This window comes from Harpia harpyja, chromosome 5 (assembly GCF_026419915.1).
Source record: "Harpia harpyja isolate bHarHar1 chromosome 5, bHarHar1 primary haplotype, whole genome shotgun sequence".
NCBI lineage: Eukaryota > Metazoa > Chordata > Aves > Accipitriformes > Accipitridae > Harpia > Harpia harpyja.
Genome location: NC_068944.1, coordinates 36,586,247 through 36,605,945, shown reverse-complemented (window position 1 = coordinate 36,605,945; position 19,699 = coordinate 36,586,247). Strand labels below are relative to the sequence as shown.

Below are 19,699 nucleotides of genomic sequence, written 5' to 3'. Positions count from 1 at the left end.
TGGCGTGGTATTGTAGCTTTCCCCAAAATATTTGTCCGGAGTTCCTGCTCAGTTGCTCAGATTTTTCGAGGGGGGGAGGGAGTGGGGCTGTGAGAATCTCAGTTCCTCAGAGAAGTCAAGGCTTTATAGTTTTATGTAAACCTAAGCAGAAAAAGATATACTGATTTTGAAGGGGAGAGAAGTATTTTTTCAGGCCTTATTTCATAAAACACAAAGATGCTAAAAGGCACACCTTTGAAACGGATGTAAAAACCTTTTTCTTCACGTGAAACAACAGTAAAGGCAAACCTTTGTTTTTCCCTATGCATATCAGTTTGCAAAGGACAGAAAACCACAAACTGCATCTTTGAGGACTGCATTGCACCAGCTTATTGTGTTCATAGCACCAACCTCTACAGCCTAGGCATCCAGCTTGATGTTTCAGTGTTTTGGCACTGTGGGTATTTGGCATCCTCTTCACTGCATCATAACTTTTACCTGCCACCTTTCTGTTTCACAGAGGAAATGTGCTACAAATAATATTGCCAAGTCTCAGTACTCACAGACAACATCTGCCCCAAGAAGAAGCAGTCCCTCTCCCCATCACCAGTTCAGCTGTGTCAGTGGTAGCCACTGGAGAAACTGGAAGAAAAGAGGATGTACCTGCACCTGCCTGATCCTACCCTCGTGCCATCGAGGTGCCTCTGTCCCCTTCCTGTGTGACCCAGCACTAAAGACTGAGATGAGGTTTGTCAGGATCCAAATCCTAGATCCATTTCCAGGGGTTCCAGTGGCAGAGAATGACAGGTGAGTACCGTGGAGGGCTAGGGTGGCAGGCTGGTGGGGAAAGCAGGAGGACTCTTGCCTGAGCTTAGGATAAAATTTCACTTCCCAACTTGTCCAGTTTTTCCCCCGCTGCCCTGGAGCTCAGTGACTTAGGCTTTATAGAGAGATATGGATTTTTCTTGAAATTGAAATGTATAGCTTAATGGATACTTTCTCACAGAAAATATTAAAATATAATTAATATTAATAAACCATCTGAAAATTTAAACACCTATTTTAATTTATCCTGGAATCCAGCCAGGTATCTTGGCCTCATCCAGTGACTAACAGAATTGGAAGACCTAGAAATGCTTTAGTATTATTTCCAGTGGACTGTTTTTTAATACAAAGCCTGATATTCCTTCCCCAGACATTTTCATTGACTTAGCCTAATCAGTATTGGCTGCACAATGACTGACAGTTTCACTTGATAGTAAAGTTCAAGTGAGCTGTAAAATAGTTATTAAAGAGACTCCTCAAAAATAAATTTTACTTACAGAGGCATTGTGAAATGTAAAAGCAAAATGCCCACGTGCTTACTCCTGGGACTTATTGGACTCTATTAAAGTCAAAAGAAAGTAATCCATTTGCTACAGTGGACCTTCAGGGAAGCCCTTTATGATTATAAACTGCTTGTAATCAAAGCAAATCCCAGTATAATAAACACTCCTGTCCAGAATGCTGGTGTAAGTATGACTTATTGACATGTTCACCAGGCAGAATTTCTCTATCAGTCCTTTAAGAGTGTCTTTTGGTTTGGTTTTTTTTGCTTAGCTGTAGATCATTCAGGAAGGTTTTGTAAGCACAACTGTTACCAAGTCTGTCTTTTAGGATCGTTTGCCTCACATGAAATTGCTTTGGAAGGCTCACCTGTTTTACTAATAGCCTAGAAACACTTTTGCACACATTTCCCCAAAACAAATCACATTCACCAGTCAATCTGCAAACAAACTTTTGAGTTCTGTATCTTAAGAGATGAAGGGTGGAAGCACGCACAAATTAGTTAGCCTTGTCTGAGTATACATTTTGCTGTAATGACTGGAGAATATGCTCTTTTTAATTACTACTGGGTTTATTAATAGTTTTGGTAGGAGTCCATTTGAAGCATCCAATGTGAATTAACTGGCATGCTCCTGGCACATCGCAAATTTCAAGAGAACAATGTATACTGAGGAAGAACAATTAAAGTCAGTTGTTTGTTTTTGGTTTGTTTGGTGTGGGTTTTGTTTTTTTTTTTAATACAAGAAGATTACAGAGATCTGCATAAAGTTTTAAACCACAGCTGTACTCTGGAAAATTACTATAAAATCAGCATGGTAAGGAACCGTGTTTATTGCATCCCAGTGGGTACCATTTCCAATGCACTCGGCTTAGAGTGAGGAGATGACTCTCCCATTTGCTAATGCCACGGGTCAAATCCAGAAGTCAAACTGGGTTTTGTATGGCTCTGCAGCATGAGAAATAACAATTGTTAAGTTAGCATTTGATTAAAGAGGCAGGTAAGCAAGCATGGGAAGACAAATAGAGCCAGCTTCCATTGTTAAGACAGCCTTATACACAGAATGGCAGCTGCAGGAAAATACAGTGATGCTCATTGGTTAGAATAAACATTAGCTTGCTAATAATACACAACTCAAAGAATAGGCAGCAAAATATCTGTCCCATCAGGTAGAACAAATTATTCAGGGGACAGTTTTTGCCCTTGAGAATCAATGGGAATTGATTTAAAGGAACTGCAGTCCTGTTAAAGAAGAACTGCAGTGGGATGGCAGATCTTTGCTTGCTAGTCCAACATGATCCCCAGTTAGTGGCTGTTCTGTGAGTCAGAAATGATCTCAGAAACAAAAGATATTTACTTCTAGGTTGCTATGGGCATATACCAAGGCTTTAGAATGATGAAGTAAGATCAGTTGAGCTGCAAAATATGACAGCCATCTTTAAAAATGTTCCTGCTTTGCACTTGATAAAATTACTTCAGTATTTTCATCTTTAACTTGCTTCTCCTTCTCTAACTATAGAGGTTATCTCAATAGCCAGGTGTTACGCAAAGGAATTTTTGAGTTTTGTACTACGACGTGAGAAAAAGAAAGTCTGTTAGATAACCTGAGCGTTGTCTTCTCTCATTGGTGGAGTTTGCATATGAGACTCATAAGCACAGGAGGAAAACTGAAGCAAGGAAAAATATCAAAACAGTATCTAGTAAATTTTGCAAACTTGTTTGAGCAAATCTTTGAAGAAAACAGACCTGTCATGACATGCTACACTTACAGATCATGCATGAGGCTATAGATGCCTCCACAGTGCTTTCTGCTGAAATCAGGATCATACTGTTCCTGTTTCTAAACAAGCAAGAATTGATGGTAACTTCTGATATAGTCGAAAGTCCTTCAGCAGTAATTTCCATGATGAGCTGAGTGACAGAATACCTGAGCATGAACAAATACCATGAGGGCTCACCTACTCTAAAGACTCACAGCTGTTCCCTAATTATAATAAGGCTTCTACCACATCATCTACTGATCTCCATCTTCTCTATTTTTTTCCTGCTTTACACCTTTACAAGTGCACACCTCCCCATGTATGTGCTCCTCAGCTGCACGAACAAGTTGATGTGAAGACTATTAGCACTAAAGGAACATGCACCTGCAAATCCACTATTTGCTTATGGACATACTGCATGAGAAACTGAGAGCATGAGAAAATGCACAAGCACTCAAACAACAGCAAGCCTATAATATTCCATATACAGAAAAGCCCATCTTCTAAGCCTATTTTAAACATTATGTTTTTTGTGGAAGCCATCTGAGGTTTATCCTCTGTAAAAAAAAAAAATAAAAAAAAAAATTCTTTGACCTATAATTAATGATCTAGGATTTCTAAATTTAACAACCACTGGCATAACAGCCATACAAAATCCTTGTCTCCCAGGCCTTAGTTTGAGACACCTTTGTATCTTATTGCTAATAAACAACTCCTGTCAATAGCAATGAAATTATATCTAAGAAGTATCTTTCACTGTCTCCCTGTATGTTCCAGTTAGTTTGTAATGTACCTAGAATTTTTCAGTCAACACCTTTCCTAGAGGAGAGAGTAATTGCACCATAAATAGTATTTTGGCATTAAGGTTTTTTGGGTTGGGTTTTTTTGCTGTTAAAAGACTCTGCTCCTCCATTTACCCACTGAAACAGCAGGGGCAGCTTTTCCACAGTGTTTCACAAACATCTTAATCCCGACTAGAGGAATCATTTCTTTGCTTTCATGTCTTTTTGATCTCTGGCCTCCTTGGTAAGGTTACCAGTGGAGATGCTTCCACAATAGAACGTAGGTACAGATTACTCATTGATGTACATACACATGCACCCTGGGCAGACGGACCGAGAGGACTGTGACAGCACCCTGCTTGAAAACTCTGTACCAGGAGGGGGTACAGCCAAGCTGTGAGCTCTTGCTGAGTCCCATGTTGCTGTAACTGTGTTCCTCCAAGCACCAGAGTTAGTTTAAATATTAAACCACCCGCTCATTCCTACTGATTTTTATAAACTGCAAGTGTACCAACCTTCATCCTTCCTGCTTATGAAAGGACTTAAATGCTTTGCTGATCACAAACCTTTCTTTATTGAAAGATCAGGTTCAGTTTAGGCAACGTTATTTTTTTTTTTGCCCTTCTGCTTCATGTCAAAGTAGCTAAAATCCACCTGTATGTTAAAAGCAATGAATAAAATATTTTCTCCAGTCATTCGCCCAGTTCTTAGTGCTGTTGCTAAATGCAGTATGTGTTTTGTTACAGTCCTTTCTCCAGGATAAACTGTTCCACAACCAGCACAGTCATCTCAGAAATGAAATTGCACTGCTGCTGGGTAGAATGACTTTTTGGTTGATAAGGAAATAGATGACCAGAAGGAAATTTGGCCAGTTCCCCACTGACAGTAACTAGAGCTGTCTCAATCCCAGCAATGCTCTTTAAAATACAACTCCTTGCATGTACAAAACAAATCAAATGGATGAATGATTCATAAGATGAATGATGAAAGCTTAGCTAGGATGAATTTCCTAATGTTGCATTTCTTCTAGATCTCTTTTTCCAGTGTGGGCACCACGCTGAACACAGCTAACAACAGCTTTTTTTTCCCCCTTAACTGATTAATGTTTGCTCACGGGAGCTTGATTACTGTATTACAAGTCACAAATTTGCAAGATTAAAAACGTCTGTTGAATTAATTAGCTGCAAATCAACCTAAGCAAAGCTTGACAAGTTCCAAGCTGTTCCAATAAAATAAAAAAGGAGGAATCGATAGCAGCCACAAATACATGACAATATGCTGGCACTTTGTGACTATAAATAGTGGCAGCTGCCCTCTCTGCTGACAAAGGAAGATTTTTCATTGTCCATACAGTGCTGTCTAAAGGCTAAATCCTGCCCAGATCGGTGTGGCAATCTCGCCGATGGCTGAAGTGTTCTCAGTGAAGTATCTCCTGCAGGCCAGCCCAATAACCCAGGGGCAACTGGGGCTGGAAACGAGCTGCCTACTTTGTCTTCCCTTTCAGCAAGAGCGAATGCCCGCAGTGCCGGCACCGGGACCTATCACAGCATGTGCGGATGCTGGCCAACAGGAAGGCTACATGTGTCCCAAAATGGAAACGTAGGGAACGACGTTGGGAGTCATTAGTGACTACTTTTGAACTTTCCCTCCGTAGCTACTGCCATTGTCTGACCCAGTCACTGCGACAATTTTAGATCTATCTGTCCATAAATCAGATCCTGTTGGAAAGTGACTATATTTTTCAAACACCATCCTTAATGCTGAATGGTGACTCAGGTCAGGAACTCGTATCATATTCTCGAACTTCAGTGGAGCAAGTGCCTTCGCTGGCTAGTAATCTTTTCCTCAGCTTCATAAAATTTAAAATTAATTCTTATCAAACATTGTCTAAGAAACAATCTGGGATACACAGATAGCAATGCAGAACACATACTGAAAAAAGCATCAGTAATTAAAATTTCAGAAGTAGCTACTGTGTATTCATGGTACATTTAAATTGACGGGGTACTGTTTTCAAATACATGCATTTGAAATTTTTCTTCAGTACATAATCCATGAACTAGCAAATCTTTCCTTCTGACAGCATGTATCAGGCAACTGCATATGTGTTGGATAACAAACACTCTTTAGTGTTCTTCAGTCAAAATTCAAGTAAAACATCCTAACTATTGCAGGTTATTTCCTTCCTAAACTACGGACATTGATAACTGATAGTGAAACAAATACAACCAACATTAAACGGAACAAAGGTTTAATTGATCCCTTTGCCATTTGCCTGTATGTTTTTTCCCCTTGATTAACTAAATGTCATAAATCCTTATTTATTTTGTAAAAATCTTTTTTCTTTCCACTCTATTCTTTTATCAAAATATTTAAGATGATGAAATATAGCATTAGACATATTTCCTCCACAACTTTTCATTGCAATACTGGCACAATACATTGCAAAGCTGTCTCCAATAATGGCTGGAATGTGTTTTCCAATAATGTTCTTTTCTTTTTGCAGTTATCACTTGATTACCCTTGATGATGATGTTCCTGGTGCTTTTCTTTTAGGCTTAGAATTTAAATTAACTGTAAGATTGAATCCTAATAGAATCTCAGGACTCATTGTCATGTGTACACACACACACACACATATACACATATATATAGAAATGCATTCGATACCGTAAATTTGCTCCCAAGTAGGAGACATGATCCTACTATTTTTGTTATGAGAAAAACAAGCACTTTCATAAAGAGTACTCTTTATAGCATGCTCCAAACTATGGGCACTGAACTTCTTCCATTTGCCATAACCTGGGCAATTTGCACACAACTGTGGTTCAAAAGTACTGTCCAGAGAAACCATGTCTGCTCCACATGCTTCACTAGACAGCATAGAGCCTGTTTGCCCTTTGCTCAGCCCAAACAGATCTTTGTTCAGCAAAAGAACTGGGATCGCAAAGGGAGTGCACCATGGGCTCAGGGAACTTCGGATAAGCTACATGGTGTAGCTCTGGTGTGCACACACAAAGTCTGCCTGAGCTCCAACGAGAAACCAGGTGAACGTGGCCAGAGTAGCACACAGTGTATTAATAGACCTGATTCAAGACAGCGTGTAGAGATTCAGGCTTCGTCACAGTGCTAACCATGTTCATACAGCTTTTGGTCAGGTTGGAAGGTGAGCAGAGTGATTTTGCGTCTGCCCCATATTTTTACTGTAGACATTACTCTGGCTGGAACAGGCAATGGCACTGGACGTGCGCAACAGCTTCAGAGTCCTCAACACTAAGGGGACCGAATACATCAAAATAATAGAAGTATGTCTACATTGCACAGGACAACCTTTATGTTTTCCACAAAGAGGAGGAACAGCCTCAAAATAAGAGGGAGGGAGCATGGCCTTCTCCTCAGTAGCGTGCAGCCCTATAGCCTTCCCCTGAGAGATGGTAGCTAGACATATGAATCATTGCTGGCTGAAGAGATAACTGAGCCTGGCTCTCCCCTTGGTCTCTGCTTACCACAGATCTACTGCTGGAAAAGCAGTCATGAGTATTTCTGTGCAAAGCTCCATCTGATAGCACCCCAGAGGACCCAAGTCCTTCGGGTAGGATGGGCAGAAGAATACCTGCTCAGGGGATCCTGGCAGTCTTAGGTGGGAGATAGGAGCAGAGCTACTTTTTGCCATGAAGACCGAGATGTTTCTGACCAAGTCCAGGAGCCAAATTTTAGGTGCTTGAACATCTAGCATAAAAAGTTCAGGAGCTCCTGGTTCGTGCAGTTTGGAGGATCACAGTATTAGCCTGAGGCCCCTGATGTGCCTGCACTGACTTCTGAGTGTGTGCTGCAACATGCCAGATATCTGGTCCCTGTGTGCCGTGGCTTTCGTCCAGCCCATGCACGTCATTTTCCTCTCTGTGGGCTCTTTGGTGCATGAGGTGGGGGAGAGAGTGCTGGACTGTGACCAGGCCTTGCCCTGAGCGGACTTGTAGCACCCAAACACAGCCTACATCTTGCCTTAGCACTATCTTATGTCTCTGAAGGCTCTTCTAGACATTCAGCTAGCAGCTTTTCTACCTCAGGGAAATCACTACCGGTGAAATTCTGTTTTGCAGTACCTTTTACACACTAGGTGGCTGAGTGGACACACCTATTTCACACTATTTCACACTAGAAATGCTTTTGTGAGGTTTAGTTCAGTGCAAAAAACCCCCAAACTGAACACTTTGTTAAAAGGATGTGGACTTTCCTACAGCAGAACAGAACTTGTGTAGAAAAGCTGCTAGCATGCCTAGGGCTACAGCATGCCCAGAAGTAAGATCCAGAAGCAATTGCTTCCAAAGATATCTGAAATAAGAGGCTGAAACGTACAGATACAGAAAATGCTTGTATCCATAGCACTCATGTCTTTCTATTAATGTAGCATCTAGTTACATTGACAAATCTGTTACATTTTTAAGTTTATCCCAACCATTCCTGGAAACGAGATTCTTTGTTACGCTTGAAAGTTTCTTGGCTGTTTTTATTTTACAGTGTCTTGCATGTAGAAGTTTAGATTTGATCATTCTATTAGTTGGCCGCTTATCTCACTGTTTCTTGTAAATATCAATGAATACAGTATCTATAAGTCTGTTGTGATTATACACAAACTTCTCTCTTACCTCTCTAGCTCACGCAAATTACCCCATAAATGTGCAGAAGAGGACTTTTTCCTCTGCATCTGGCGTATCTGTCCTCTTTGCTCCACGATTCAGAGTAGGCACATGACTTACTAATGGGTGTATAAGATCCTGTGCATAAGAATTAAATACTGAGCATTCAGAACAAAACATTAAGTACAGGAGCCAAACTTACATGTACAGAAAAAGTTCCTTTTAATGAATGTGCTCGTCAGCAATTGGCTTTTGTAAGGATCACTGGAAATGACTGGTTTCAGAGACATTTCTCAAAGTCTCCTTAAAAGGATCACAAAACAGCAACTTGGTCAAAATGGGTATATTCTTAAATGTTTGAACTAAAAAGGAAAGAAGAAGAAATGTTTTGATTCATGCTGAGTTAGCACTAAGGTTAAAGTATGTATTTCTGGTTGAGCCAAGTGACATTCAGGCTATTTGGTACGAAGCAGGTCTCCAGCTGACTTCAGTTAGGAGCTAGGACATGAAGACTTTCACTACTACGGTCTGAATTCATGCAGTTATTCACTCAAGATCAGGAGCCTACTTTCTCATATTCATACCCGTGTAACTGTGAAGAAATCCCACCAAACACCTGCAGTGACCTGCAGTGAGGTCACTATGGTAAAACAAATGGTCCCAGGGGACCCCTTGTGTTAAAAAAGCTTTGTAAATGGTCTGTAGATCAGTGACACTATTCCCCTAACCTCGTGTGAGCAAGGCTTTACAAGGTCATCTCCATCTCTCCTGTAATGAAATCTGCTCATACCAGATGTAAGAAATCATCTCAGAAGCAGATCACTCAGCAATCTGCAGTCAAGTGAAAATGACGACAGAATTTGTTTCCAAAAATCACTATATGTGAACTGCAGTAATCTGTTGTGGGTTTTTTTAATTCCCAGGTTTAAAAGAATCTGTTCTCATTTTGCATTTTATCTGTTTTATCAGAATAAAGAGGAATGGATTCAATGCTGTAATGAAAAGACATAGTTCTAGAAACAATCAAGGGAAGATTTTGTAACATAATGTCTCTGGTATATAAATGGCTGTTTGCCACTTACTCCATTTGGCTTTCTGCTGAGAGCATGGGCTTCATGCGAGCTAGTCTAATTGCTACAATTAGCAAAATTAAATGGCTTATTGTGTATTTAGACAATTCTTCCCACATTTGGCATTGTTATACTACAGAATTAGTAATTACAGTGTTGGGCTTGTAAATTCATGGACACGTGTTGTGATTATTTTCATCATGCACATCTTGTAGGGACTTAACCTAAATAAGCTTGTTTAGGTGGATGCACAAATGCAATTTACTCTGCTTCCCACCATGCACAGGAGCAAGAGAGGCAGCAGTAGGACCCCAGCAATCTGCTGAAGCTTTTCCTTGGCATTGTGCAGGCAGTGCAGGGGGTGCAGAGTAAATCACAGCATCTTAGTCACTCCAGATTGCAAGACTTCAGAGACAGAGAGGAGAAAGGGCAGTGGCTTTGGGAGCTGAATCACTGGCAGAGCCAACTAAAGCTCAGTACAACACCACTTTTAAGGCTCTTAAGGAGTTGTATGATCAAATCACAAACACTTCAAAATTGTTTAATTTGGGTTCTAAAAAACCCAACAGGCTAGTTGTGAATATTTGCTGGCCAATAAAAAGCAAATGAATATATATTGTGTGATTAGGAGTCCCTTTCCAAATAACGCAGCACTTGTACTTTTAGTACCACTCATTAATTGCTTTTTTGGGGAGATAATGATATATTGGCTAGACTATCATATGTTTTAAACAAATTTGGGTTTAATAGCTATTCACCACATATTAAAAATTGCAGCTCAGATAAAATTTTAATTTACCTCCTCTGCTTAAGAGTTTACAAAATCAGGCAGCTGAGGCCTAGCATTTAATTTTGGAAGGAAAATTTTCTCCAATGATATAGAAATTAATTAATAGAAAATTTGTTGATTTGCAAATGACCTCAAACCCATATAACCCAAGCACAGAAGCATTGTTCTAGCACAAGAAGCATATTTGAATTGATATAAACAGAAGTGGAGATGATTTTTTTCATTATTAAATCTGCAGGAAAAAAGTATTGCACATATTTTCAAAGAATTCATTTTTTTAAAAAAATTTATCCTATTATAGAACAAATAACTTCTCTTTTAAAATAAGACAAAAGGTTTATCTCACATTTTCTTATATGTTTTCTGAATGACCATGGGTATGCATTACCTCTCCTTTATCTAGAGGAGTGGTGAATACTAGTTAAATTGACTTTTCTGTAGCGTACAAATCCACAACTCTCAAAATTTTAGGACCAAGTCTTTAACCAGGTAAGTTACCATTAAATCTGCTGGCAAATTTGTTTGGTTCATTAGAAGAATGCTTACGTAATTCTTACTTCTAACAAAGAGATGTGATTGCTTTTCTTTACCAGAATATAATTATGAATTTTTATTTTCCTGTATTCTGGAATGAAATTTAAAGGACCTGTTTTTTTTATTATTTCAAAAGCAGAAGTGAATTTTTTTTTGCAATTCTTTTTTTGCTATTGCTGTCTTAATTGAACTTTATTGATTTTAAAACTGTCTGTGGTAAAAAGAATAGTGCATATTGATTAACTGTCCATAAGGCCATCATGGAATTTCAACATGGACTATGTTTAATCTTGACAATTTCTATAAAAAATACTTATAGCTTTTAATGCGACTATTCACAGCAATGCAAATTAAGAAACTGCCCGTGCAGTCATCTGAGCGTTAAGATTTCAGTGGCCACCCTGTTCTCAGTGCAGGTATCACTGATGTTACGAACGTAACAGAGCAAGATTTTGGAGAGCAAATTTTGACATGGTGTAAAATGACTTCTCCCCCTTCCTCAAACAGCCAGATTGAATTCTGAAGACAAGCTGTGTATATGTACTGCCATGTATGGCGCTGTGCACTCAAACCCTGCAGTAGTTTGCTTAAGATAAACATTTTTACAAACATTATTAAAAAAAATTAAAAATGCTGGGAGACTAAAGAAAGTAAATGCTAGATATTAAAAACCACACAGATAAATAACACCTCTGTGTCCTTCCTTCCAAAACCAAACAAGAGCAAATCAGACAAACTCACCCCAAACCTTCTTTGGAAACCTTGCAATGCAAGCACCGGTCCAGACCATAACCCGTTACATTCTGTACGAAGCAACATTTCTTCAATTCTGTAGGCCCTGACCAAAGGGCTCGCAGCTCCGAGGAAGAGCAAGACAGGTTGAGAGGGAGATTAGAAGAGGACGAGCCTCTCTGACAGCCGCGATGCTGGCCCTCTCCCTAGGAGGTGCTGGAGGGAGGTGAGAGCTCGAGAGCGCTGCCCACCGTGCCTCACTCATGCTAAAATTTCTGAGTTGTTAAAGCAGCAGCAAACCCATCGAACTGTTTCCAAAAGAAACTATCACATCTTGGATTACAAAGCTTGTCATTGGCCTTGTTTGTAAAGAAAAACAGCAATTTCCTTGTGCGAGCTAGTGTTTGATTCTGGAGTGAAGGCTCTACTGAATTTCATGGGGCAAAGGACTTGCTCCCAAAATCTTTTTTAGCAGTTCTTGCAGTGGTATATTTTCTGACAAAATATGAGTAGTTTTCTCTGAATAATTAGCTATTATCTCCATGGAGGAAAGGGCGATCATTTTGTACAAAGCTTCAGGTTTGGACTATCAAAGAGTTATTTTATTTAAAAAATTATTATAGAGGCAGCTGGCCACTGCTTAATTTGAAAATACCTAAGAAACCCTTGAAGCACGGGTAGTTGTGGATCTGTGTAAAGTTCCCTCTGCCTTGCAGATTCCTGCACTTTCACAGATGTTTTGTTTTGAGGAACTCGCCCCAGCAAAGAACAACAGGTATTGAACATTTTGCTGATAAAAAAAGTCAACATTAAAAATGGCTAATTGAATGCATACAAATAAACACAGGCGTGTAACCTTGGCCATTTCATAGTACAAATATTAATAATAGGAAAGACTGAAATTTACCCAGCAGCATATACAGCAGTGACTACACTGGATATACCTGACAGTGAAGATTACAATCCCAATCATCAGGTCTTCTCCATCCTGACAATGCCATTTACAACAGTAACTCTTCAGTTCTGCTTCGCTCTCCTAAAATGGATGGAAATAATGATAGCAAATTGTTTCTTATGGAATCGCTTGGTGTCTTTACAAGCCACTTACATTTGAAGCAGGATCCACGGTTTATAGAGTATTCTAAAAGTACCCATGTAGGCTTTCATATGGCATTACACTGCAAAACAAACCCATAATGTGTGAAAACCAGGTTTATATCAACCTGCAGAAGCCAGTTGATAAAGTTCATGGACCAATTCTTAAAATCTAAGCTATAAAGAGAATGAAATGTATTAAAAGATTTGAGGTTTATAAAAAGTAAGCTTTTTATACCATATTTTTACTTTACAAAAATATTGAAATAATTCATGAGTTTTTCACTCTGCACCAGCTTTAAAAAAAATACTATCAAATTTTGACTTGCACCTTTAATGCATCTGAAAGCACCATCAGGGGATACTTTTAACATAAAGGAGGATACCATTGACTAGATTTAGGGAGGTATTTAAAACCCAAAAGCTTGCAGCAAAAGCACTCTATTACAAGAGATTCAGCGTAATTTTTAGACGTATCTGGACACAAGTCTTGAACAAGCAGAAGAGGGTCTTCCACATAACTTGCTTATACTATACTTCGGTGAATATACTTACTAAGAGGTGGCTGAAAGCCTTTAAAAGACATCACTTTCACCTCGGGTGGGAAAAATCAGAGCTGTCTCTACACGTTGAGAACTTGATTGGTCTTTCCTGCTTCTTGTTCTGGTAGGGCTCGTGCCACTTGTTATCTGTCCCTCAGGCAATATCAACCTTGCAGTTATACAATGTTTGGCACTAGAAGGGTATGGCATGTCACAGTCTCTTGTCACCCCTGCATACATTCACACACTGAATCATGCATTCTCAGTCCTGAAACAGAGAAGTTTCAGTGTGTTCATCTTGTAGTTTCTTCTGAAATATCTGAATGGGGCCCTCCAAAAAGTTTAGAATACGAAAACTATACTTCCTTGTTCTTTTACATATATATATATTTTGTTTTTTTTGCAAGTTGAAAACTGAATCATGATTATCATTTAATTTACATCACTACGTGCTAGAGCTCCTTATTCCTCCTGAAAACCAGAAGTGAGCTGCATAGGATTTCTGTTGAAAGTAACATAAAGAACTTAAATTGCATTTAAAAAGACTTTGAAATTCCACAGAAAACAAACAGTTCTGGTAGTACTAATGTTTATGGCCTAATTAATCAGAATTTAGTTTATTTTCCATTGACAGCCTTACAAACATGACGATGTATCTTTTTAATAAAGAACTATTTTGCAAACCTGTTCTAAGCTGAATGGTTGATCTGTGGGCCTGCTGAAGACTACTATGCTCCTATTTTTTTCCCCGGAAAAGAGTTTTCATAACAGCAATACTGTGTGCTACAGCTTTGTTATTTTTGAAAAGGTTTTGTTTGTTTTTGCCATTGATTATGCAAATATCAACCATTCATTTCTAAAATAAATGCACTACTGGCTAAAGTTGAAAGCCCTGGTCAGAGCCTTCCTATTGGTTTGATTGTGAGTACTGTGCAGTCAGAGTTTCATGGCAGCAAGGAGTCATGGGTGAGTTTCCCCACCTGCAGTAACTGATCTGTACGTGTGGGTCAGCGTTTGGGTTTTTTTGAGGCTTTCAGGTGATGCTGCTGTATCAGTGTCTTGCAGACGGACTGCACACAGTGGATCAAATGATAATCATGATGATAGCCAGACTAAGAACACTACAGCTTGCTGCTCTACTTGTAGTATGCAGTTTAGTTATTCCTACAGCCCTACTGTCAACCCTTTAATTTGGACTGTAATGTCGGAGCTTCTTCAAGCTGTGTTTTTGTTTTGTTTATAATGTGGTTTCATATTCCAAGCGCTCCTGGATAAGGGCATCATCTTTATACTGTAGCCGTGGAGGAGCAGGGGAACATTCAAATGCTAAGATCGCCTTCCTCAGGCTTCTGTCCAACACGTGTCTCTCCCACGCTGGGTACCTGTTCCTGAACAGATCGATTTTAATGACAGACTCCTCAATCCTTGGTGGCCGGGATGAAGGTGTGGACGGTGCGGTGGGTCTCACCTGAAACACAGGCACACACCCATCCCTCTCCGCGAATTTTTGATCCCGCTCACTTGTGACGCTCCGGTTGTTGGAGATGGACCGTAGGGTGTTTGTGGCCACTTCTGGGGGTAGGGTGAAGGCAGTGGCAGGGTCCTCACAAGCACAGCTTGGCGACTGCCCAAATCTTGGTCCGTTGGGGTGAAAGAAGGCATAGTACATTAGCATAAAAACAATGCCTGTTAAAAAGCTGCTGAACACTACACACAGTGCTGGTATGGCAAATGCATCAGAGATTGGTGGGGCCTTGTACAGATACCAGAGAGCACTCAAGGCGGTGTTTTCTAAAAGGATCACAAAATAGTAAATGAAAAGCCTACAGCGTGTCCTTCCTTCCTTGACATTGAACCAGCTGAAGATATAGATTATCCCAACAACCATGTCGAAAACTATCTCCTCCCATTTAGTGATGCAAAACTCTGTCTCGCAGTGGACGATCCAGAAAGTCATGATGCACCAGTGCAGCACGATGAAGATCCCGAAGTACAGCTGGAAAACCGAGGCAAAGAGAGCAAAAGTAATGACCCTTGCTGCAATTGTGAAGAAATGCCAGCAAAACTGGATTATAACAGCCATGTAACTGATGGGTTTCTTGTCATCACGGGAGTCACGGAGGGCCTTTTGGTAGGAAGCCAAAGCCCAAGCCAGGGATACGAGAGATGCTGCAGCAGTAAGACCTAGGAGGAAACAGGAGATGCAGTTAAGGCATAATTAGTATATCAGCACTTGGTTGAAACTGGAGAGATCCTTGCTGCTTTCAACGTGTTCTCCACCACTGACATAATAAAAACCTCTTCCTTCTCCTTTAGCTCAGCCAGCATTGAGAAATGGACCTCCGCTGCTGAGATTTCATTGCCCGTACCATGCTGGATACACACAAACAAGAGTGGCTATCAAGCTGCACTCTGAAATGCTTCTCTAGCAATTTTATGTTTGAAACAAGTTAATTAATTCACAGCTTTGAGCAAGTTGGGAATAGGTGTCTCTGTCAGCTGTGTGATTTAACAGGATCTGCTATGGTTATTGTTTTAAAGAAAGGATATGAATTTTCTGATTTTGATAACTCATTAAAGAAGCCTAATATAAAGCAACTAAGTCTTTCTAATTAAAATGCCAGCATCATATACATATAAACCAAATCAATAACAATGTGAGCATAAACCTACATTTTTTAAATAAATGAATGTAACTCTTGTTACATCAGAATTTAAACTAACTGCCTTACTCTTGCTGAGGGAAAACTGTTGCCTGTTTTGATATTTCCACCACTTTTAAACAGAATTTTAATAAGTAGTAAATGTTAAACCTTTATTTTCTTCCAGTTGGAAATCAAATACATTTTAGAAATGTTGGAAATTTCTACTGAATTAAAATACTGAGTATAGATGCTCCTAAAGTAGGGAGTTGGGAGTTATGACTTAATGTTCATATAGCCATTCTATCTCCCATGTATCATAGAACTGCCTATTTATAAGGCCCTGAACTATAATATTTCTGGAAAACCTGTCACATATTTTTCACAAAAAAGCATTCAATATAAAATTAATTCTCATGAGATTTTCAAACATTATTTTTGTGAAAATAATTCCTATTCATTTGAAAATACAAAAAACCATAAAACAAATTTTTAAAAAACCCTTCTATGCTTATTTTGAATGTGTATTATTCTTTTTCCTCAAGTGAGTTTGATTGTTGTCAGTAGGTAAACTTAAAAAAGTTGCTTTGCAACTGAATCTAATTTTTAAACTAATCTGTTATTTCCATACACTACCAGAAAAATACCTTACATTCCCATTTAAGAAGTAATATAGTTCAGCATAATTATTCAAATGCTTAACACTTACATAGCATTCTGTTAGAAATGAATAATTCTTCTTTACTAGCAGATTAATTTTTATTTACTTACGACTTGTATCAAGCTGCTTTGGATGGAAATGGGAATTCAATTGAAATGCAAAACCCCAGCCTTTCAAGTGTATTTATTATTTAAATAAAATTGCAATAAATATGTTGTATACAGAGGAAAAATGCATCAAACTTTTTACACTTAAAACTGGTTTATTACCAAAGCAAATTTTATATACAGTTAATGAATGAATTCATAAGTCTTAGCATACCAGACAGAGAATTTATTCATAGACCATTTAAAGATAATGATGCTTCAGCTTACTCTAATTCTAAGCAGATCCTTAACTTTGAACTAGTTATTGAAGTAAATCAAACTGATATGAAGAAAACATTTCTTTTATCTGCTGTTAAAAGCTGTTTAATAATTTCAACAACCTTTGGTTCTGGATGCATAGGCAATATGTTTCTTCCCTGTTCAATAGCTTTCTTTAGAACTTAACCATCAAGAATATATTACTTAAATATTATAAATTTTATGCAAATTTTGTTAATACAAAGTGGTAAATTTAAGCCTACATACATGTTGCTATTCACTTTTGAAAAGAAAGTTTATTTTAAAACAGATAGATGTAGGTTATGGAAATAATACCTGATTCTGAAGAAAAAAAACCTATTTAAGCAATCCACCTGGCTTAACACACTAAGATTTTGCTCAGTAAGTAGTACAGAGGGATTAGGATTGTGTTTGCCAGTGTTTCTCCTTCAGTCACTGGCAGGGTGCTAATTATGTTATAAGCTCCCATGAATCCAAAAAACCTTTGTTTTAAAAATAAAACCAATAAAAAACAATCAGCAGGAATATAGAACAAAATTAGGACTCCAGGGAGAATTTTTAATAAAACTTCATCATTTTTCTTCACACACAGATGCCTGGATGCCAAAACACCGATGTTACTTCTGGAATCCTCCTTCACGGAGAGAATAAACTATCATCAGCAATGAAGACATGAAGGAGATGTAGTATAAACTGTTATTTTCATTTCTGACATGTACGTTTGCTTTTCACACCGGGCTGCCTTTCAGTGACCATTATCTCTGGACTCAACACTACAGCTGAAAACGTAAGTTCTCATTTTCCTGTGGGAATGTTTTCAGTATTGAAAAACCACAGTTCATTTCCCTTATGAAATGAAAAGTTTGGAAAGGTAGATGAATAGGCAAAGAATAAGAGAATGTTTCAATAGAAATGAGCCACTCTGAACAAGCGCTCAAAAATAGCATTATCAGCACAGGAAAGAATAATGTGTGAGAGAAATCCATGTATTTTCTTTGCAAATCTAACTTTAATGACCTCACACACTCCCCCAGAGGGTTGTAGAGATATCATCGGTTTTGCATTAGGAGGTGTAAAATCATTCAATAATGCACACAGAATGTTCCAAATAAAATGTTAAAATTCATAGGAATTTCCAATGTTCTAATGCTAATTAATTCATAGTCATTGTCTGGGAAAGAAAGAAGCAAGTACAATAGCAAAGTAATTCTGTTATTTAAATAGTCATTAATAGGGAAACATCCTTTGCTTTTACAGAACAAGCTCAGGGATACTGGCATACAGGAGAGAAGAGGAGACAAGGGAATGTACAAAAGGAAAGAACTGCCAGTTAAAGTATTACATATCTACTCTTGTGCTATTGGCAATGGCGTTAAGGATATAGAATTAAGATAAGGCTAAACGCTTCATGGGCACCATCCGTTTTTCTTTATTGATTAGACCAAGCACTAAAGAATTATTAAAAGTATAATTAATAATGAGAACAGTAATGTAAAAGTGATGCAAATGGCAGTTTGCTAATAAATGTCACTATATAAATAATTCACTGGGAATGGTTAGAGATAAAGCAAATTATCGTAGCACTGAATGGATAATTCATTAATTAGAACACATTGATGCATTTGCTGAGTATGTGTTTGTATAAACCTCTATCCCTATTTCAAAAGAAGAACTAAAATAAATTTCTATTAGTATCAAACCAAAACTTTAAAGACACTAACATGGCACCAGGAAAAAAGGATGTCCTAGAGACCTAGTGGAAAACAAGTAATTTGTACCAATGCGGGTGGTTTAACTTCCGCAGTTGGGAAGGCTTATTTGCCATTCAGAAATGAGCAGAGAAGATTGGACTGTGATCGGTGGAGCCACTGTTCATGACGAACAAGAACCAGCTTTCCCGCTTGTTCAGCTGCAGCCTCCGCACTCTCTTTGGGCGCTGCAGCAGCTGTCTGGTGTATTTGACAGTCTTGTATATCAGAGTCTTGTATTTAGGGTCTTGATCTTGGAAATTAAGATTAACTAGTCATTCTCAGTGAATATATATTCAAGAAACTATATGCTTATCCATGACAGACTGTTAAAAGTCTAGGAAAGCAGGTATTCTGTAAAATAGCCTTGGGAAACATGAAATCATGTTCCTGTTTCTTCCTTTTCTAAAGCTGAACCTTCAAAATTTTTCCACAGTATGTGATTTGGTCTCTAAAGGTCTGTCCTGAAGAGGAAAGAAATACATGCTTTGCACAGGAAAAAGATCACTTCACATATTGCATCAAGCAAATGATGCTTTTGTTTGTTTGTAAAATGGACACTTGAAAAACTCTGAATAGCAATTAGTGGGGAGTGGACCTACCCGCTTCCAGCCTTCGTAGCTTAGCCCATCGACAATAGTCTCAATCATGAGACTAGCCAATAATGCATTGTATCAGGACAACTTTCTGTCAGGAACTAATTAGAATATGTTTTGAGTGAAAAAGACAATTTAACCTCTTTTATTCTGTGAATAGTTTGCATTACTTAGCTATATGATTTGTATAAGGGAATGACAACTTTGTAATCACAGATGAGTTTCAGATGTCCTTAAGGTAGTGCACTTCCTGTCTGAAAACAAAGAAAGAACAGAATTGCCTTGATTGAATTATAATTTTAACTTCTCTCCCTGGAAATGATTCATTTCTCCATACATAAGAGATGCTCTTGCATTTTATAGAGCGTGGCATATCTGTATTGGTACTTTAAATACAAAGCATAATACACTGCAATAAGCT

The 19,699-nt window shown here is 38.5% G+C and overlaps 1 protein-coding gene across 1 annotated transcript in view; it reads right to left on the bottom strand.

Moving 5' to 3' along the window:
• Positions 1–11,137: 11,137 nt before the first annotated feature.
• Positions 11,138–19,699, bottom strand: part of XKR4 (XK related 4) — an 87,424-nt gene continuing 78,862 nt past the window's right edge. The window contains exon 2 of the mRNA XM_052788485.1: positions 11,138–15,429. Within this exon, the coding sequence (XP_052644445.1) occupies positions 14,483–15,429 (947 nt within the window). The 3' untranslated portion in view covers positions 11,138–14,482. The remainder of the gene's footprint in view (positions 15,430–19,699) is intronic.